We start from the raw sequence: 22,013 nt of genomic DNA, 5'->3' as shown, positions 1-22,013 counted from the left end.
AAAGGAAGGTCTGAGTAAAAGGCTTAGGGAAGTGAAGGAGCCAGCCACTTGGATAATTACTTTCGTATTCACATGAAAAAGAACAACAAATGTCTCTGAGGTTGGCAAAACCCAGTGAATTCAAAGAAGCCAGGGCAGCAGATGCAGTGAGACCTCCAGGAAGAGTCTGGAAAGATGAGTGGAGAAGTAACGGAGGACAGGATGCTCCTGGGTCTGTATTGGCCACAGTGAGGGTCTGGGCCATTTTCCTGGGTGAGATGAGGAACCACTGGCCCATTGGAGCTGAGGAGGGGCTCTGTGCTCGCCATGTTGAAAGCACATTTCTACAGAGTCAGGGAAGGAGTGAGGCGACCCAAGACCACGCTACTGTAGTAACGCTAGCTAGAAATGACAAGACCGGTAGGGGGACACTGAGTGAGATTTGTGATGTGTTTGGAGGTGGAGACAACAGAATCTGCTACTAGAAAGATCCAACTGAGAGAAAAAGGTAAGAATGCAGGTGAGAGGGGGAGACAATTGCTGGAAGAATGTCCTAGAGCAGGAGAGGTAGGTTGGGATCCGGGACCCGAGGGGAGGCAAGAGTGCACACGAAGTGTTGGGTCCAGCCTACAGGCCGCCAGTTTGCCACGTCTTCCTATTTTATCTGCTCCTCCTGAAAATACAGTAGACATTATGGATCCTTCACAGCAGAAAAGACTTCCTCTGGAAATACTATCCATATTCAGATTTTCTTCAATCCAAACATGGCCAAACTGATGTTGCCACCCACAGTTGGTGGGACTTTGAGGGACTCCTGCCCTGGAAATGGTCAGTTGGATTTTGGCTCAAAGAAATAAGGATGAAATTGACTTCAGATTGCATCATCCCCACTAGAACTCACATTTCTTTTAAACATTCCGGTCTTGGTCCATGAGGAATAGACAGCTATTCTATGGAGCTACTAGATAACAACTACTGGCACTTCCCGAAGAACTTGATTTGTTTATTAAGTGCATGCTGTTATCATCCCAGAAAAATTCTTAATTTGGAACTCCCTTTTGGAAGCTCAGACTCATCACATGTTTGGAATGGTGGAAATTTCTACAGAGGTATAAACTTTCGTGCTCTGTGCCCAGAGGGAGCACCTGTGATCCCCGGCGATCCTTCTGGATTGGCTGCGTTAGAGAAAGAAGGCCCCCATGGAGCCCTATTTACCCACAGGAAATATTCCCATCAAAGGGCCAGCCACCTCAGTTCCTGGCACAAAGTGGGGGTACGACGAATGGTTGCTAAATTAATGCATAAAAACCAGTCCTGTCTACTCCCTGAAGTACTGTTAGATCCATTAGACCCTGGACTTTGAATTAGCATTTTTTGTGTGATTGTACTGAGAAACAGGGCCAGACCGCCAAGATTTTCTTTCTTTTTACTTAATTAAAGTTTTTATTTTGATTCCAGTTAATTCACATACAGAACTATATTAGTTTCAGGTGCGCAATGTAGTGATCTGACACTTCCGTATGCCACCCTGTGCCCATTGTGGTTTTCTTTTATAACTCATGAGTTAGTGGGCTTTTCAGAGGACAAATATTGATGCAACTTGTTGAATTTTACTTATTTTTATTACTTTTATTTTTTAATTTAAAATCAAGTAATTAACATAGTGTATTATTAGCTTTAGAGGTAGAGTTCCGTGATTCATCAGTTTCCTTAGAAAACCCAGTGCTCAGCACATCACATGCCCTCCTTGATGCCCATCACCCAGTGACCCCATCCCCCTACCCACCTCCCCTCCAGCAACCCTCAGTTTGTTTCCTAGAGTTTAGAGTCTCTTATGGTTTGTCTCCCTCTCTGGTTTTCATTTTAGGTAATACTGGGGATAAGAACAGCCGACTTCCCAAGCCATTTAAAAGAGAAGAGCTGATTTACAGCTAACCTTACTAGACAGATGTGGTTTTTTTCCCTAGGAACAAAAATTTTGGGGGGCGACTGGGTGGCTCAGTGGGTTGAGGCCTCTGGCTTCGGCTCAGGTCCTGAGAGTCCTGGGATCAAGCCCCACATCAGCGGGGAGCCTGCTTCCCTTACTCTCTCTGCCTTCCTCTCTGCTTGCTTGTGATCTCTGTCTGTCAAATAAATAAATAAAATCTTCAAAAAAAAAATTTCAATTTACACTTCTGTTCTGCATTTTAAATTGACATCCAGTTTTTTTTCAAAGTTCCTAGCTAGATGCTAAATAAATATTGGCTGATAAATTGGTCTCTGTTCTTTAGGTGGTAATAGCATCACATGAGATGGTTAAGCTGTGACTCTATCATCTATCTATCTATCTATCTATCCGTGTATTGACAGGGACTTCTGGTTTAAAATGGTGAAAAATAAATATTCATGTTTATTTCTACTTTTCCCCCAAATTCCACTAAAATGACAGTAATTTTTCAAAGGCTTAGGAACACGAGAGAATGACAATGGGTAAGGAGATACAAGAAGGTGTTTGAATGGTTACTGATTTAGCAGGGAGGAGAAGCCTAACTGCCTATATAGGGAGAAGCCTGTCTTTCATGCTGAAGAACTTCAGAAAAGCTGATAAGTTGGAGGCACCAAGAACCTCTGAGGATGGGGGTGAGGCTTTGGACTGAAAATGGCAGAACAGGTTGAAAAGCTATGTAAAGCAGTTGGACCTCAAGGACCCTTCTGAAACACAGTGCATCCAGGTGACTACCCTGGAGGAGATAGAGGTGTTAAGTGAAAAAAAATCAGATCAGAGTAATTCTCAACTCTAGGATACCAAGGAGAAAGATTTTCAAACTAGAAATTATGGAACAAGATATTATTAAAATGCAGCTAAATTGTAAGCAATTTAGATAGCATAATCTGCTTTTTTAAAAATAAGTTCACATTACTAGATTCAAACAATTTATACCCCAGAATAATCAAATACTTCACAATTGTTATCTTGAGTCAGCTGATAGGAATTCTTTTCTTTTCTTTTCTTTTTTAAAGATTTTATTTATTTATTTGACAGAAAGAGATCACAAGTAGGCAGAGAGGGAGGCAGAGAGAGAGGAGGAAGCAGGCTCCCCGCCGAGCAGAGACCCCCCAATGTGGGGCTCAATCCCAGGACCCTGAGATCATGACCTGAGCCGAAGGCAGAGGCTTTAACCCTCTGAGCCACCCAGGTGCCCCTAGGATTTCTTTTAAAATGAAAATAAAGATTTCTAGAATGAATAGTAATATATGCTCAATATGGGAAATAGAAAAAAAAGAAGAAAAAGAAAACATTTCATAATCTGTTACAAATTTACTTGTATACATAACTCTAAATAACTATATAGCATTCAATAATGTGAGCATGTGTCCTAAAGATATTTAACCAAGCACAATGTTATTTTTTAAAAAAGGTTTATTTAGGGACACCTGGGTGGCTCAGTTGGTTAAGCAGCTGCCTTCGGCTCAGGTCATGATCCCAGCGTCCTGGAACCGAGTCCCACATCGGGCTCCTTGCTTAGCAGGGAGCCTGCTTCTCCCTCTGCCTCTGCCTGCCATTCTGTCTGCCTGTGCTCGCTCTCTCCCCCCCTCTCTCTGATAAATAAATAAAATCTTTAAAAAAAAAAAGGTTTATTTATTTAGTAAGGGGGGAGGAGGGACAGAGGGAGAGAAAGTCAAGCAGATTCCATCCGTGCTGAACGTGGACCCGATCGACCCTGGGGCTCGACCCAGAACCCTGAGATCATACCCTGAACCGAAATCAAGAATTGGAGGCTTAATCATCTGAGCCACCCAACTGCTCCCCTAAATATAATGGCATTTAAGCACATTCTAAATTTTCTTTTTACATAGTGTTATCTATCTGCTTAAGATCTTTTTTCTATATTATGAATTACCTCCTTAGGCTTGTTTCGTAGATAAAAATCTCTGTGAAGGGGCGCCTGGGTGGCTCAGTGGGTTAAAGCCTCTGCTTTCGGCTCAGGTCATGATCCCAGCGTCCTGGGATCGAGCCCCGCATCGGGCTCTCTGCTCCGCGAGAAGCCTGCTTCCTCCTCTCTCTGCCTGCCTCTCTGCTTACCTGTGATTTCTCTCTGTCAAATAAATAAATTAAATCTTTAAAAAAAAAAAAATCTCTGTGAAAAACAATGGACAATGAAAAAAAATGACCAGGTTAAACATAACTTCTATTTACATGGGGATGAAACAGTTAAATAGCAAAACTTTAGTGAGGCAACAAAATGACCGTTTTTTAACCACACTACTGTACCTGAAGGAGGACTGATAATGACTCTGGGGAAATTAACCAGAGCATAGAAAACATCTCAGGAAGCAAACTAGGGCTGGTAATTAACATCAAAAGCACACTATAGTTATACCTATATTTGTGTGTTTTTATGTTGCATTTAAACTTATTTATATGTATCTACATTTAAGTTCACTAGGAGTGTGCACATAGTACATTCTGAAGTATGCAATTATTCTTAATTCATCACATTGCTGTTTGAAAATTCTGAATTAATAGAAATGGTAGACACCATTAAGAAGAGATATCTAAGCCAGTTAGTAGCCCTGGCAACAGCAGTGAAAATTCTGGTGGCAAGTGAACCCTGGTGCCTACAGGGGTCAGCTTTTCATTTTCTAGTGTGTTGTGAAGTGTGAGGGCCTGATGCACAAAGCACCAAATCTGAGGTCAGATGATTTGGGTTCAAGTTTTGCCCTGATCATTACCAGATGTATGACTTTGGACTAGTTACAATGCTTGAAATTTGCTGGGAGATGGTCCTAACAACTACCTCACAGACTGCATCTGCGGATTAACTGGGATGTCAATGAAAAATTCCCCAGGGGCCATTAAGTGTCTCATACATATCTTAATTGTTGCTGTCATCACTTCCGTCCTCCACATTATCCAGGCACACGATTTAGTGGTGATTCAGGGAGCAAGGGAGAGGTCATTTGCAAAAGAGCCAGAAACTCCCCTCACTTGCTCTGAAAACATCACCAGCCCCTCAGATGGAGTGGACAAAGCAGACTGGGGTGGAAACCATACGGATAATGGAATCTCCTTGGTTCTCGTTTGGTGCAAAGTCATCCTGGAAGGTTCCATGGTTGTCCTGGTAATGGTGGGCCCTCTGATCTGATCCTGTGCTTCTCAGAATATAGTAAACAACCAGGGTTATACCATCCAAATCAAAAGGTTGATCTAACATGCTTAAAAATTTTTTTTTGTCCTATCAATTTCCTCGTATATATGTAATAATTCAGTTTTTTGGGAGTCAGCAAAACCAACTAATCTTGTTCCATATAGACTAAGACTATTTCATAAGCAAGGTTAACATTACTTAAAACTGATTTACTGAATTAGGGGGCAAAAAGAAGAAAAGTATGTTGGATTGTGCTGTCCTTGGCATAATAACTTACTTGGTGCTTTCTGGCTAAAGCCCACAAATTCCAGAACCGAAGTCTTGGAATTCATTTTGTGTTTTTGTTGTTGTTGTTTGTTTGTTTAAGATTTTATTTATTTATTTGACAGATAGAGAGAGAGAGATCACAAGTAGGCAGAGAGGCAGGCAGAGGGGGGTGGGAAGCAGACTCCCCACTCAGCAGAGAGCCCGATGTGGGCCTCGATCCCAGGACCCTGAGATCATGACCCGAGCTGAAGGCAGAGGCTTAACCCACTGAGCCACCCAGGCGCCCCCATTTTGTGTTTTTTTTTAAATCAACTTTTTTGAGGTGTAATTTACATAAATGGAATTACAGACTGGAATTACAAATTACAAATGGAAACATTATTTTTTTTTTACTTGAATATGGTTGGCATACAATGTAACATTACTTTTAGGGGTGCAATGTAGTGATTCAACAAGTTTATACATTATGTTTTGTTTACCACAAGTGTAGCTACCAACTGTCACCATATAGCACTATTACAATATTACTGACTATATTTCTTATTAATTTATTCCCATGACTCACTCCTTCCACAACTAGAAGCCTGTATCTCCCACTCTCCTTCACCCATTTTGCCCGTCCTCCCACCCCCACCCCTCTGGCAACCATCAGTTTGTTCTCTGTATTTATCATTCTGATTCTGCTTTTTGTTTATGCTTTTTTTTAGATTCCACATATAAGTGAAATCATATGGTATTCGTATTTCTCAGTCTGACTTCACTTAACATTATATGCTCTAGGTCCATCTACGTTGTCACAAGTGGCAGAATCTCATCCTTTTTTGTGGCTGCATGCTATTCCATTGTACATAGATACCACATCTTCTTTATCCATTCTCATATGGATGGACATTTATTCAGTTTGATGAGTGTTGATAAATGTTTAGAAATATAATGTAACCCAACCCCAACCAATATATAGAAAGAATATTTTCATTGTGCCCCCAAAGTTTCCTCTCACCCTTTTGTAGTCAGTCCTCCTACCCTTTTATACTCCTTACTCCAAACAGTCACTAATTTGATTTCTGCCACAGTTCATTAGTCTTTTATGTTCTAGAAGATCACATAAATGGAATCATATGGTATATATTCTCATGTCTCTAGCATCTCTTGCTCAGGAAGTTTTGAGATCTGTCCAAATTTTGTAGATCCCTAATATGTTTCTTTTCAATGCTGAGTCATTGTACAGAAGTTCCAGAGTATGGAAGTACAACAACTGGTTTATCTTTCCAGCTGTTGATGGACATGTGAATTGTTTTCACTTGTGGCTATTATGAATAAAATTGCTATAAACATTTATGTGCAAGTCTTTTGGAGGCATGTTCTTACTCCCTGGGTCAACACTCAGAAATGTAACCATTGGGTCATAAGGTATCTGTTTCACTTTATAAGAAGTCCCCAGAGTATCTTCCAAAATGGTTGTATCATTTTATATTCTCATCAGCAAGGAATGGGAGTCATTTCAGTGGTTCTGTATCCTTCCCAATACCTAGATTTTTTTAAGTCTTTTAAAATTTTCATTATTCTAGTGGGTATTTAGTAGTAACTCACTGTGCTTTTGATTTGCATTTCCCTGATGAATGACCATGTTGAACTTTTTTCTTTCCTTGTGCTTATTTGAGCCATTCCAATATCTTCTTCTGTAAAATGTCTTCAAGCAACAGATGTGCAGGCACCGAGGGGCAGGTGGATAATGGTACCATTCTTTGAGGTAAAGCAGATTTGAATTAGAGAGGCAGGTGATGAATATGAAAATGAGCTCACTTCCATATATTTCCTATATAAACTCAGAATCACTGTATATAGGCTCCTTACTCCCAGGAGATTCTTTCTTTTCTACATATTAAAATTCTGATCTGGTAGGGAAAGCTTACCTAACTATGAAGTAAGAAAGAAAAATGGCCAGAGGTTGAAATAATGTCTTTAGGGATGATGTTAATATTTTATTGAATGAGTCCATAAATCCTAAAGTCATAAAGACAGATTAATAACTATAATTTACCAAACATTTATTCAGTGCCTACACTGTGCATGGTATTACATTAGAAAGTAAAAGATAGAAAGATAAATTAGACATTATACTTGCCCTCAATAAGTTCAAATCTCCCTGGGTTATAGACTTGAACCTCAATTAGCCTATACATGGCAGAATAAACAAAGAAAGTACCAGCAAGGAGAATCTGAGTGCTCTGAAATGCGAGTAGTGACGTACAGGAGGGAGAAAGAAGGAGTATTACAGAATTCTCAGAGGTGGACGTGGTCTTTTCCTCCTCTTGAGGAAAAGAGTACCATTTCCAAGACTAATTGCAATTATTGTTTGCTCGAAGTGAACGGTCTTTATCGCAACCTGTTTGGCTTTGTATCAGAAAGAACAATTTAGGGGCGCCTGGGTGGCTCAGTGGGTTGAAGCCTCTGCCTTCGGCTCAGGTCATGATCCTGGGGTCCTGGGATTGAGCCCCGCATCGGGTTCTCTGCTCAGTAGGGAGCCTGCTTCCTTTCCTCTCTCTCTGCCTGCCTCTCTGCCTACTTGTCTGTCAAATAAATAAATAAAATCTTAAAAAAAAAAAAAAAAAGAAAGAAAGAAAGAACAATTTATCCCAGGGAAGTGCTCATCATTTGGGCAAATGACTTTCATTTGACAACTGACAGAAAAGTGGTAGGAAAATATTTACCCACTAATGAATACTCCTGAGACACATCAAGGACACATTTAGCCTTAATTATGCACCAACAACTATAAGGGGACACACGTGGTGGGAGGAACGTAATTTCAGAGCTACTTAGATCTGGGTTTGAATCTTGGCTTAGCTGTCTACATCCTTTGGTCTAGTCATTTTCCCTCTGAACCACTGTTTCTTCAAGTCAAAGTGGATGTCATAATAGATTCCTCACGGCATTGAGGTAATGGGTAAGCAGGGAGGTTAGGTCTCAAACTAGGAGCTCATAGTACATGATCCTTAAATGCAAATTTCTTTCTTCTCTCCTCATCTTTGCACGATTCTCATGAGTGTAGTTCTGCTTCTTAATTTGAAAGATCATAAATCAAGGCAAACAAAATGCAGATGGACTACAGTGGAGGGAGGGAAAGCGGACAATGCGTAAACAAATCTGAACCTTTGCAAATGACCTTATCTTTGCCAAAGAACAGATTCTACTGGGTGGGGAGAGCATAAGGAGAATGAATGATCTCATCACTATCAGCATCTCATCACAACCAGCATCTGCATATTTTCTACTTCTCTTATAGATTTTTCAGATTCTGTGCCATGACATGTCCCTTTTTCTAGATTAGATGAGAAGCGGGGGCAGGTTCTGGTCTATGAAGTGTTCATTCGCGTCAGTCATTGCCATCGATTATTGCTAATATTTGTTGAGTATTTACTGTATGCCAAGCCACACACCAAAAGCTTACATATGTTATCTCATTTATCCTTCACAGAAACTCGAGGACGTAGGTAATACTATCACACCTGTTTTATGAATGAGGAATGTGTGGTACAGAGCGGTTTGAAAACCAGACCACACAGAAAGTCAGTAATGCCCGACTAATGCAGATGAAGTCAGTTTGACTCCCAAAGCCACCCACTATGTCCCTGTGCTGTGTTGTCACCCATCGCGCACACACACACACACACACACACTCACATTTACACACATACATACACCACACACACACAAATACACATACATATAGCACTCACACACATTCACATTCACACACATACATACACCGCACACGCACAAATACGTATGGTACACACATTCACATTTACACACATACATACACAGCACACACACAAATACACATACATATTATAAACACACGCACTCCACACACTAACATTTACACACATACACCACACACACAAATACACATACATATGGTACACACACACAGTTCACACAGTCACATTTACACATACATACACCACACACACACAAATACACATACACATAGCGCATGCATGCGCGCGCGCACACACACACACACACACACACCCCCCACATAATTTTTTCTGGCTCCTGCCACCACTTCCTCTACTTCGGCAAAATTTCATTGCAACCTCAGAAAATTAGGGCTTGGCAAAGAAACATTTCCTTACGTGAGTCAGGCATTACACTTCCGTTGGTCAAGGGAAGCCTAGGGCAGGGCAGATGAAAATGTCACAGATTAGGCCACTTTACTGGGGACTGCTGAACGTTGACCTAGTGAGAAAAAACAAACGCCATATGGGCTATAGTGTGAGGATAACCTGATTAGCGAAGTCCTGGAGAATGACCTTCCTTCAGGAGAAATAGGGGTCTGCTACTTTTTTTTTTTAAATACACAATTTACATATAGAATTTACATATAGGAATAATTACTGAGCTACCAAAAAGGATGAACACCCTCTGTTTGCATCCACATGGATGGAACAGGAGGGGATTATGCTGAGTGAAGTAAGTCATGCAGAGAAAGACAATTACCATATGGTTTCACTCATTGGTGGGACTTATGGAGGGGGGAGGAGGACCACAGGGGAAGGGAAGGGAGGCTGAAGGCAGAGAAATCGGAGAGGGAGAGGATCCATGAGAGACTCTGGACTCCGGGAACCAAACTGAGGGTTTCAGAGGGGAATGGGTGGGGGGGATAAGGTAACAGGGTGATAGGTATTACGGAGGGCATGTGTTGTGATGAGCACTGGGCGTCGTATGCAATAAATGAGTCATTGAACACCACATCAAAAATGAATGATGTACTATGTGGGAGCAACCTGAACATAATAAAAGATTTTAAATATTAATTAATTAATTAAAAGTACGCCACTTACTCTGCAGAGTACTGCTGCCCTCATTTGCAGCTGCATGGCAAAATACCTCAATAGAAAGTTTTTTGTTTTTCCCTGGCCATGTTAAAATTAGTTGGGAATCGTTTCGAGGCCGAGTTCAGAATGCGAATATGAAACAGATGGATCTCTTGGACGGGAGGACTGACCGACACATGGAGTACTTTGGGTAGTGTAGAGGAAGGGACTGGGTCTGACACTGTAAGCAGGGGAGGCTTCCCGGATGAGATACTGCCTGAGCAATGTAACAGAGGGTCTAAGAACCTAAGCCAAGCTCCACCCCCACCAGCCTTAGGGTCTGGGACCAGTTACTTAACTTCCCTGAACACCAATTGCCTCACCTGCAACTAGAGTGATCATATTTGGCTCACGGTTTTGTATCTCTGGGCTTTCAGGAAATTGCACTATCCTCTTCCTTTTCCCCTCCCCTCTCCTTCCGCTTTTGTTGTCTCTACTCGAATGTGGGGGGTTGCCTGTTTGTGAGTTTCAGTTCACACTCTCTCCCTTGGTCCCCTTGCCCACAGCCCTGTCTCATCCAGGCTCTGCCTCAGTCCCCCTGTATGCCAGTCTTGTGCTGTACACCGGTCTGCACACGGACCCCTGCCAAGGGAGTTGACATTGAGCCACTGTGCAGCCAAATTGGTTATTTCTTCCCTGAATTCCCTCTTGATTCAGGAATGGGTGGTTCTTCTAAAAAGGGCCCCTCATCTCACAGACACCAAACCTCTGAGTCATCCTTAACGCTCTTTCCCCCCTCTTTTTCCTTATCTAATCACTCAGCAAATTCTGTGGGTTCTTCCTTCAAAACACTTTTGATCAGGACAGACAGGAACACTTACGTGGTTATAGTAATTATGTCAGGGGTTTTGTAGCGTAACAAGACTGTTTCTTTACATAAATTTATTCATTTGAAAACTAAAACTAAAGACATTTCCGTTCTCCACACTTAATAGCCTGAATAATTGCACAGTTAGGGAAATTGGGTCTTTCCTGACACAGTCGCTCCCCTGGCACCATCTTGCGTGTGACTTCCCAGCTAACCTTGGACCTCCCTGCTTAAATCGTCTACAGTCCCTCTGTGCTTCCGGGGTGCAGAAAAGGATGAAGCCTCGTGTTTAAAGCTCTTACACCTCTTGGCAGAATGTCTCTCAGCCTCTTCAATCCCTTCTTCCACTGCTCTAGTGAGCTCCCCGATGTTCTTCCTTAAGCCTTTAACTATTCTTGGCAGCAACTAATCTTTTCCTGACTGCAAGTACGTGCTCATTCTTATCACCTTTCATGTTTTCTCCCTTTGCACTGATGTTCATTCATCACATTTAGCTGAATCCCTGGGCCCTTATCCTCCTCCACCCCAATAACCATGGTCTTCTCTCTCTTTTTGACCCCCCACCCCGCCCTACATTGGCGATGGCATTCTCACCTCATTGATCACATAAAACCTCCCTAGTAGATTATAGATTCTTGGACACAAGTATTGGCACATTCTTAACATGCCTCTGAATGCAGTGTGCTTCCCAGTTCACGAAAAGTCTCTGATTTAGTCGTTGTATGGTTCCTGGGACAGGGTGAGAGCCATGTTCTTTTACTTCTGCCAAAGTCATACACTTATCTGCTATCTTAAAAAATATTTTTGACCTAATTACATAAACTTATTGTGTTGGAATTGGAAGGCTCTATAGAGGCTCTTTCAGTCCCATATTTTTGCTTAGTCAATGTAAGAATGAGGCTTTAAGGGGTAGAGTAACTCAATGAGAATACACAGCTCGCTTTTGGAAGATCAAGTATGGAAGACTTGGGTCAACTGCTGACACCAGAAGCAGCTGCGTTCCCAAAGCAGCCCCCAAAGTACTGAATTCAGTGTCCTCTACATAAAAGAAACCTTCGCCAAGTGGGTCCAATGAAAAGAACTTAGTGGTGTAGAGATAGAGAAGTCCAGATTTTGAAATGACGAACTTGGTGTAGATTCGGGCTTGGGTCACTTATTAGCTGCATGGATTTTGGAAAATTACTTAGCTTTTCAGTTTTTTTCCTCATCTGTAATATGTGAGCAATTATCTCCACTTGGTGAAATGGTGTTGGTGACATGGTGTCATGTGTATGAAATGAGTAGAACACCACACATTGAAGCCATTATTTAAAATAATTCTCAGTAAGTTACAGACTTGCATATTTCTTTTTTCTTAATGCATAGAATTTTGTCACAGATCTTTTTTCTAAATTGAGTAAATGGTAGTGGATTTCTTTCTTTCCCTTTACGCCTAGAATGTTGAAATTTTTTGGGGAGGAGGGTGGTCATAGTATGACTAAAGAGTCCCACCCAGTTATTCTCGGAAAAGTTCCTTTTTTTAAAAAAAGTAATACCAAGAACAAAATATTTGAGAAGGTGAATGTATAGAGCACTTAGTGTAGCTAAACTGGGTGCTAGAGATCTTTTTTTAAAAACACTATCCAGGGGCGCCTGGGTGGCTCAGTCGTTAAGCGTCTGCCTTCGGCTCAGGTCATGATCCCAGGGTTCTGGGATCGAGCCCTACATCGGGCTCCCTGCTCAGCAGGAAGCTTGCTTCTCCCTTTCCCAATCCCTCTGCTTGTGTTCCCTCTCTCACTGTGTCTATTTCTATCAAATAAATAAATAAAATCTTAAAAAAAAAAAAACCACTATCCAGAGCTCATTGTTTTCCTGAATAAAAAGGTATTACTTAAAATCACTTAATAAACAGAGAGCTCTAATGGGCCTTGATGTTAAGTCTTCCAACAGCTCCATAACTGGCCTTGACCTTCAGCTCTTTTCCATAATGCTACCTTGCCTTTCACACCAATTCTCTGAGCTCAAGCAGGAATAAAGATTGCCAGCCTATAATGGTGGAACAGAAAGGAATGGTGGATAAAGTCATGGGAGAATAAACAAAGATCTGGTATCAATTCTAAAACACTGCTGGGCCCTGATATACTTTGTGTTTTTTATATCACATATGGAAGTAAAAGCAAAGTGTTTTAAAATCAAATAAGAGGATCATGCTAGATAATTTTATTTTTTATTTTTTAAAAGATTTTATTTATTTATTTGAGAGAGAGTGAGAGAGAGAGCACAAGAGGCAGAGGGAGAAGCACACTCCCCGCTGAGCAGGGAGCCTGATGCAGGAGCCCAAGACCCTGAGATCCTGACCTGAGCTGAAGGCAGATGCTTAACTGACTGAGCCATGCAGGCGGCCCAAGACTATATCATTTTAAAAGTCCCTCAACTTCTAAATTCTAGAATGTCTTAATACTGATAGGTTTCCATGAAAACCTATAAGAGTTCCTTCCCCGGAATCCCTATACAATTGGTTCCAGCACTCAGTAATACAAGGTTTATTCATTTTGCTACAGTAAACATGAGCCAGAGAAACAGAGAAAACTGTTATTTTCCTTCTTATAAAGCTCTTACTAACCGAAAAAGAGTGATCAAAAACATTTAGGAAAGAATATCAAGACTAGATGCCACAAATACCCCACATCTGACCCATGGACCAAGATGCATTTCCAAGTCAAGGATTTCACTGAACCAGGGAAGGTATTCCAGGGGATAGGAAACTGAGGATAGACTCCGCTAACCAGACTCAGGTTAATTACTAAAGGGAAATGTTCTTGGGGTTACTCTCCATGAAGAGGAGTAACTGGCCCTTCCATAAATGTCCTTTCCTGTTTCTGACAGGGACAGAGCCAGACCGGGGTGGGTGGGAGGGAAGACCTTTACTCTGACCAGCCTTATATAGATTTGTGCTGCCCAATGTAATCACCTGGAATTCTTTAAATAATCCTGCTGCCCCCTTCCCATCCCCAGAGATTCTAATCTAACTCGTCTGAGGTGTAGCTTGAGCCTCTGGATTTTTTTTTTTTTTTTTAAAGCTCCCCCGTGTAACTCTAATGTGTGGCTAGTCTTGCAAACCACTGGAATATATTTAACAAACCTTCCTCTTAAAACCACCACCCTATCATTTAGTTTTCTGGCGCTTGGTTTTTGTTTTGGCATTTTTCTCTCCTCCCATCACACAGGCACACTCCACAGGACAGTGCGTCTCTCCCGACAGTCTGACCAGAATAGTCCCAAAGCGGAATGCATGAGCTGTCCTCCCTGAATAAGGAGTACCCTGGCGAGAAAACTGATTCCCACCCAAAACATAGCATGAACAATGGTCACTCCCTGCTGTATTGCTTGACCTGTTTTCTTGGGCCATTTCCCACTTGCTGTTTTCAGATTACCGAGTGTGCTAGGAGACAACGCTGTTTTTTCCTATTTTTTCCTATCCCTTGTTGGCATCTGACAGACCTCCAGTTGAAGGCACCGGGTCCCTGGGTGGGCGCACTCTATGTTTCCAGGGGCTACTTGGGAACCCACCGCACTCTCTGCTCAGGCACTTTCTGTTCAGCCCGGCAGCACTCGGGAGCGCTGAATTACCTCTCAACCTAATGCAGATTTCCGGGCAGCAAAGCCCTTCCCACTTGAGCCACGCCCCTCTCCTCGGTTCCCCCCAGCGTTCTGTTTACTTGGAAAGCAGATATTTACACGTCCAGATGGGAGCTCTTCGCAGGCCCCGCCCTAGCAAAGAGAAAAAGAGAGTCCAGGCGACCGGCGGGGGAGCCCCACTCCCGGCCCATTATCCGCGGTCCCCAGTCCAGGGTCTCTAGGGGAGGCGACCGCGAGAGCACCCCTCCCCGGCGCTCGCGCGGCGCGGCACCTGGTGCCGGCACACTCTCCCCCGCCAGTCTCCTCGCCCCACCCTTTGTGATTCACAGCCCCAGCCCCGCCCAGGCGCTAATTTAACCCGCCTGGCGGTACAGCTAGGCGCTGCTGCTACTTACCGCTGCTTGCTGGAGCGAGCTTCCACTTAACTCCGGTCCCGGTCCCCGCGCGCCATGTGCCTCCTCGGCGGGCTCAGCGCCCCGCCGCTGCTGCTGCTGCCGCTGCTGCTGCTGCTGTGTCCGCCTACGGCGCAGGGTGAGTGGGGGCTGGGGGGGGCCCAGCCCCGCCGGGGGAACCCTGAGGCTGGGTGGGAGGGGCGGGATCCGTCTCCGTGACAACCGAGAAGTCTGGGGACCTGGGGAGGTGAGGAATGTGGGCATGGGTAAATTGTTCCCGTAATCCTCCACCCGTACGGCTCAGAGCGCCTACTAGCACGATCCCTTGGGGACGGGGACGGGATCTCCGCTGCTAACCTGCAGTTTGGGGTCTTGCTGAGCTGGACCCCAGCTGGCGTGACTTCGGGAGTTGGGGGGACCGTTGAGGAAGCGCGGGCTGAGTTGGCGGAGCAGGCACACCTGGGGAAGCCAAAGGGCTGGGCTCGAAGAGTGAATTCTCAGTCCCCCAACATCTCTTTAGCAGTGGGAGGCCACAGCTGACCTCTGTCGCCTCTTAAACGGAGTCCACTTGTGGGCTGCTGGGGACGCGGCATGTTAGCCCGTCTTCTCTAACAGGTGAGACGTTCCCCGGGGGCGTCTGTCTGTATTGTGCGCTTAGTGACAGGATCAATTCTAAACCGCTTTTTTTTTTTAAATATTGAAAGAAAAGGGTCGATTCCTTATTTTAATACTGAATTAATTGACAAGACAGGCAGCCTAGCAAGTCTTCGGTATGTCGGTTCAGCCACTGGATGGAAATGTTACCTGTGCCTCAGAAGCCTTTGGCTGCTTCCCTCACTCGTCTTGCAAAAAGAATGTTGCTCTGAACTGAAAAGTGTCATTTCCTTCAGTTCTGCTTTTCTTTTCTTTTATTTCCCTCCCTAGGTGACTGCAGCTTTCCCCCAGAGGTACCTAATGCCATACAAAGTGTGGGTGACCGCCAGAGTTTTCCTGAAGAAAGCACAGTAACATACAAATGTAAAGAAGGCTTTGTAAAAGTTCCTGGCAAGGCAGACTCCGTGGTCTGTCTCAACAATAAATGGTCAGAGGTGGCAGAATTTTGTAACCGTAAGCTCTTCATTTTTGTATATATACATTATGGGAATGGAATGTATCTGCTGCGTAGTTTACTTTTATCCCTCTTCAGCATGAGTGGTAATTGATAGTTTTCAAGCATTATGAAATCCCAGGGTATGTATACCTGGCATTTCCCGCTGCAGCTAATTGACATTCCTCCCCAGAATAGATCCTGCTTCTTCATTAACAGGTTTGGGCTTTCTGAACTAATAGAGAAAATAACTCCTGAACTCCTGAACTAATAGAGAAAATAAACAATAGGTACAATTTAGGGAGTACATTATATATGAATATGTTTGGCAATCACCCCGTGACACATAACATAGTTTTCTGTGTTCTTAAGTTTCATTTTGTAAAGTAGGACTCATCAAGCACAACTCTGTGGTAGCCTTTTAAAAAGCTCCCTGTATTTCCCTTGAAATCTATCACTAGATTCATAGTCCTATGGTAGCTTTGACAGAAACGAGTAAAGGTAAGGACCTAGCCTTGGACCATCTGGAGTCCTGGAATGTATGGGAATTCTAGAAACTGCCTCAAGTATTTTATAAAACCAGGTGTGACATCAGCTTGAACCTTTGGGTTTTGTGTGTGCAGGACAGAAGGCAGTGGTTGAAGTACTTAAGCCTTTGCACATGTATTATGTTTTAGAGTTTACAATGCTTCTGCATAGCTGACTCCATTGACGTCTCCATGGGTAGACAACCCCATGCCTGGAGTAGGGACCCTTATTTCCATTCTTCAGTCAGGAAGTACTCTGGGGAGACAGACCCCCAGAAATTAAGTAACTTCTTGAAATCAGCAGTTCTTACTCAGGAGAGCCAGGGTACCAACTTCAGTCTTTGGGCTATAAATCCAATGCCCCGTCCCCTCTACCATGTCTCTACACATTAACATTTGCCCAGATGTTACCATTTATAAGTACTTCTTTGTACACCACTGGCTCACCTGATTCATGGACTTCTGGGTTGTTGTGAGAATGAAATGAGTTTATGTGTATAAAACATGGAGAAGTATCGAATAAATATTAGCTATCATTGTTAGTTATTGTTGTTGTTCAGACATTAGCCCCAGGGGGTCTGAAGGAAACACTGTTCTGCTCTCAGCCCTGTCCTCCTTTGGGCAGGCAGGGGTCATGGGCAGAATTGTGCCAGGCAACTATAATGGGTTATATTTCCTGAACTGCGGGCGTGGTGATATCTAGGTGCCAAATTGACTACTTAGGAAATAGAAGTATATATGTGAGTATGCTTGATGCGCTGTAAGTGTCATAGTGATATTAATACAGTTAAATATCAAATGTGTATGAAGAAGTACAGAAAAGGGGGTGACCTAAGGTCCAGATAATTCTGGATCATTAAACCTAGATTGTCAAAGAAGGTGGTTTTAGTTACATTGTGCTTTTGTTAATACTTTTAGGTAGCTGTGACGTTCCAACCAGGCTACAATTTGCATCTCTCAAAAAGTCTTTCACCAAACAGAATTATTTCCCAGTGGGTTCCATTGTGGAATATGAATGCCGACCTGGCTACCAAAGGGACCATCTTCTCTCAGGAAAACTAACTTGCCTTCCGAATTTTACATGGTCCAAACCCGATGAATTTTGTAAAAGTGAGTATGATTTTTACAGAGTATTCGTAATCGTAGGGTTATTTGGGGAAATAATATTTCTTTCTTCACTCATGCTGAAGTCTTTGTGTCCATATTATTACTTTGAGTATGATTCTGAAAAGAGCCATCCAAGTAATTTTATAATTTTGTCTTAAATTAGGCCAGCTAAATACTTGTGAGGTGGGAGTATTCATTTACTCACAGATTTCCCATTTAATTAGTTTAAGGTTACCTAAAATGTAATAAGTGTATATTCGAAATCTGGTGTGTTATTTGAAACTTACAAAATGAAGGCAGGATTTTAGAAGTTTAAGGATAAGAAATGTTGGTAGTTCAGATGATGGATCTGCTTAGAAGTACCTGATAATTTAATGAAAAAAAAAATCAATTTGAGCTCTCTTCTAGGAAAATCATGTCCTAATCCTGGAGATTTAAGACATGGTCATGTCAGCATTCCAACTGACATATTGTATGCTGCAGTTATCCACTTCTCGTGTAACGAGGGGTAAGTTTTGGCATACTCCATCTTTATACTCTAACAAATGCAAAAACCAATTAGGACTTAAGGTGGAAGTTTTTAGATTCGTGGTGAGTGTTTACAAGCTCGTCAACCAGCTCCTGTGCTCAAAGATCTTTCATCATGAGGCCGTCATGGTTAAGTTTAATAAAATGGAGGCAAGAAAGGACAATTTCCTATAACACCAAATTCTCTCTACTGTTAGATTTTTAGTACATATATGATTAGTTATAAAATTTAAATGTAAGTAGTAAAGGAAAAATCTTGTAATAGGTTGGCACTTGCAGAAATTAAATCCTTCAAATGTTCAAATGAAACCAATCCTTACTTTACCTAAATAATGAATTTGCATATTTTTTTTTCTGTATGCAAACTGCCTGTTACAAAATATTATGTGTTAAAAACATTTACTCCTAGTGTAAAAATGTCATGCTGGCCTGAGGTCTTCTCTGAGTTCTCTATGTAGGGAAAGGAACTCACTCTTTGGGTCTCCTTAGTGTCTCAGAGACAGCTGGAAACTTTTAATGTTCATTTTCTCTTTAATATCTGCAAATTGAATTATGTTATTTTACTTTGTGTATATGTGGGTGTTCCTGCTCTTTACAAAATTAAAAATATCAATATCATGTGTCTCCTGTACAAAACAGAGATGCTTGGATCGTTGATAGGATTAATATCAAATCTGGGAAGTACCTGGAGCCCCTAAAATATAAGTATGTTCTATTATTCTGTGAAGCCTCTGTTGATCTTTAGAATTCAGAAATATAAAATATTCAAGCATCTATATCACTTTAAATGTTTCAGAACACTTTCCTGTTTTCTCACGAGGACCCCACCCAGATAAAAAACTTTTTGTGTCTTACACTTTTTTACCCTTTGGATATCACCTTTTATAATTTAATTTTTTCTTTTCCTTTAAATGGCCATGTGAATTTTGATCAGCTGTTGTTTTGTCTCCCTCTACTGGTGTAGTAAATATTTTAAGATGACATTTTGGAGAATTTAAGGGAAACCAAATGTGTGGATGGGACCTAACTTGTTTCCTCCCCTCATTGGTTTAGGTATAGATTAGTCGGTGCAGCTTCTAGTTACTGTTCCATTGTAAAGGACAATGTTGGATGGAGTGATCCATTGCCTGAATGCCAAGGTAAGACTGAAAAAAACCCTAAACTCTCTAGTTAGTTGGACGTCAAACTCATCATTTTTCTAGGATTCAGTATTGCCTCTTTTACGATTATGAACTGAGCTAATTGCCTATAAATATTTTGAAATGGGATTGATTTTTTTCATGATTAGAGAAATAAGTTATACAATAAAGAAGAAATATGATTTCTGCCCTTAGGAATCTTATTTTCTGAGGGAGATAGGGTATAGAAATAGTATCATAAATGCATGTATCCACGGGTGCCTGGGTGGCTCAGTTGGTTAATCGACTGCCTTTGGCTTGGGTCATGATCCTGGAGTCCCAGGATCAAGTCCTGCATCAGACTTCCAGCTCAGCAGGAGGTCTGCTTCTCCCTCTGACCCTCTCCTCTCTCATGCTCTCTCTTTCTCTCTCACTCTCTCTTTCAAATAAATAAATAAAATCTCTAAAAAAAATAAAAATAAATAAATATTTTTTAAAAATGCATATATCCAGTCAAATTTATATCCACTAAAGACATATGTCTCCTGAAAATTGAGAAGAGTAAAATATGTGCAACATATTTTTTTTTCTTAAGAAAAAATGCAACGCTTAAAAATGTAGGCTTTATTATTTCTCCCAACTTTATTAAAATTATCACTAAGTTCGGTTCAGGTGGCTCAGTGGGTTGAAGCCTCTGCCTTCAGCTCAAGTCATGATCCCAGGGTCCTGGGATCGAGCCCCACATGGGGCTCTGTGCTCAGCAGGGAGCCTGCTTCTCTCTCTTTCTCTCTCTCTCTGCCTGCCTCTCTGCCTACTTGTGATCTCTCTCTCTCTCTGTCAAATAAATAAATAAAATCTTAAAAAAAATTATCACTAAGTTCAAGTTTTTGTTGTTATTAGGAGCAGAAAACTAGACTAGGCTTAATGGAATTGACAGGTGAGTCTTGCTTGACACACTGTGGTACACACTGTGGTGGGGAAGGTATGGGGTCAGATGATAGGGAGACGTACAAAAGGAAGTCTGGCCAACAAAGAGCTTGCAGGGGTGAGCTGGTCGCACCCAGGGACACCCTTGGCACACCATCTTGAGCTCTACCCTCCTATGTCTGCTACTCCCCTTTTTCCCATTACTAGTACTTCAAAATTTTCAGCATTACTACCCACCACCCACCTTTACCATTTCCACCGTCTAGTAAGGGATGTTGTAAGTGATACTAAAGTGCGTTTGGACAGCAAATTTACTCGAATATGTATCCGCTCTGGCACTGTGATAAGCCTCTAATGCATGTACCTACACAGCTTGGCCCACACGCCCCAAGACATGTACCTTGAGACCTTTCCCCCCATCCGTGTCTCTGAACTTTGGACTACAGGTGTACATATCAGAAGTATAGACTGTTCTCCACAATTGGGACCATGTGACATACATACTAAAATTGGAATGATAGAAGATTAGCATGGCCCTTCAATGATAACATACAAATTTATAGTATTCCATATTAAAAGAAAAAGAAAAAAAGAGGGAATTCCAAGGGCCACTTCCTAGAGCATGATTTACAGTGGGGTAGGGGAACAGCTCTCAGGGAGCATACCTTCAGCCCTGCAGATACCCCACTGGTGGGGAGAAGCATAGTCAGAAGAGGGCCACAGCCTCTTAAAGTGTGGGAGCTGGTGCAGAAGTCCCGCTTGTCTGAGTTCAAGGTGACACTGAATGCAGTGGCCCCCATTCTTGGACTCCATTGATGTTTGATCCAAATTCTCCCCAAAGTGATCCATCTGATACATGGATCCTAAAGCTTGTACATGTCTGCTCATCACAAAGTCCAGACTCCTTAGTAAAGCGTACAAGGGTCACCATGGTATGCCCACCTCATGCTCACGTCTTGCCCTCATACTTTAGGCTCTATCCACGCAAACCTCCCTATTTTTCCCTCTGCTACTGCCCCTGCTTGGAATGCCCTTCAGCCCCTTCTTTGCTTAGCTTTTTGTTTTCCTTTGTTTCTTTTCCTTTTTCTTTTCTTTTCTTTCTTTCCTTTTTTTTTTTTTTTTCCTTATTATGGGTTTGCTCTGATAGACCTTCTAGAAGCTTTCCGGGACATCCCTGCTGGTTAACTGTTCTAGCTTTCCACACCATGGTGCACACTTCTGTGATAAGCCTCGCCACTTTGCATTAAAATGAAAATCTTTGAATCTTTTTCGTCACTGTATTTTATTTCATCTTAAAGATTTTATTTATTTATTTGACAGAACACAAGAAGGGGGAGCAGGAGAGGGAGAAGCAGGCTCTCCGCTAATCAGGGAGCCCAGGGGAGGGCTTGATCCCAGCACCCTGAGCCAAAGGCAGATGCTTAACTGACTGACCCACCCAGGCGCCCCTGTCGCTATATTTTAAGACCTACAACTGAATATTTTATTTAGTTTTGCAACTGCATTTATAGAACAGTGCCTGATATGTGTTAGGTGCTCAGAAAGTCTCTGGATGGCACTGATGGCGATGTGCAGTCATGCACCTTAGCCCCGTGTGAAGCAGATGGGCCTGCTCTGGTTCCTGGCTTTGATTGGGGCCAGGG

The 22,013-nt window shown here is 42.3% G+C and overlaps 1 protein-coding gene and 1 long non-coding RNA gene across 2 annotated transcripts in view; one reads left to right on the top strand and one right to left on the bottom strand.

Annotated features, from left to right (window-relative positions):
• Window positions 1-9,513: 9,513 nt before the first annotated feature.
• Window positions 9,514-15,743, bottom strand: LOC116576753. The gene is made up of 3 exons (XR_004280272.1): window positions 15,434-15,743; window positions 14,676-15,315; window positions 9,514-9,620 (listed from the first exon to the last, which is right to left on the bottom strand). It is a non-coding gene; the product is annotated as an uncharacterized LOC116576753 (long non-coding RNA).
• CD55 (CD55 molecule (Cromer blood group)) overlaps window positions 15,116-22,013 on the top strand; it is a 27,368-nt gene continuing 20,470 nt past the window's right edge. The window contains 5 exon segments of the mRNA XM_032319247.1: window positions 15,116-15,215; window positions 16,001-16,183; window positions 17,609-17,800; window positions 18,206-18,305; window positions 19,379-19,464. Of these exon segments, the coding sequence (XP_032175138.1) occupies window positions 15,134-15,215; window positions 16,001-16,183; window positions 17,609-17,800; window positions 18,206-18,305; window positions 19,379-19,464 (643 nt within the window). The 5' untranslated portion in view covers window positions 15,116-15,133.

The sequence above is a fragment of the Mustela erminea genome, chromosome 17 (genome assembly GCF_009829155.1).
Source record: "Mustela erminea isolate mMusErm1 chromosome 17, mMusErm1.Pri, whole genome shotgun sequence".
Taxonomy (NCBI): Eukaryota; Metazoa; Chordata; class Mammalia; order Carnivora; family Mustelidae; genus Mustela; species Mustela erminea.
The sequence above is the reverse complement of the archived record's forward strand: the minus strand, read 5'-3'. Positions and strand labels throughout refer to the sequence as shown.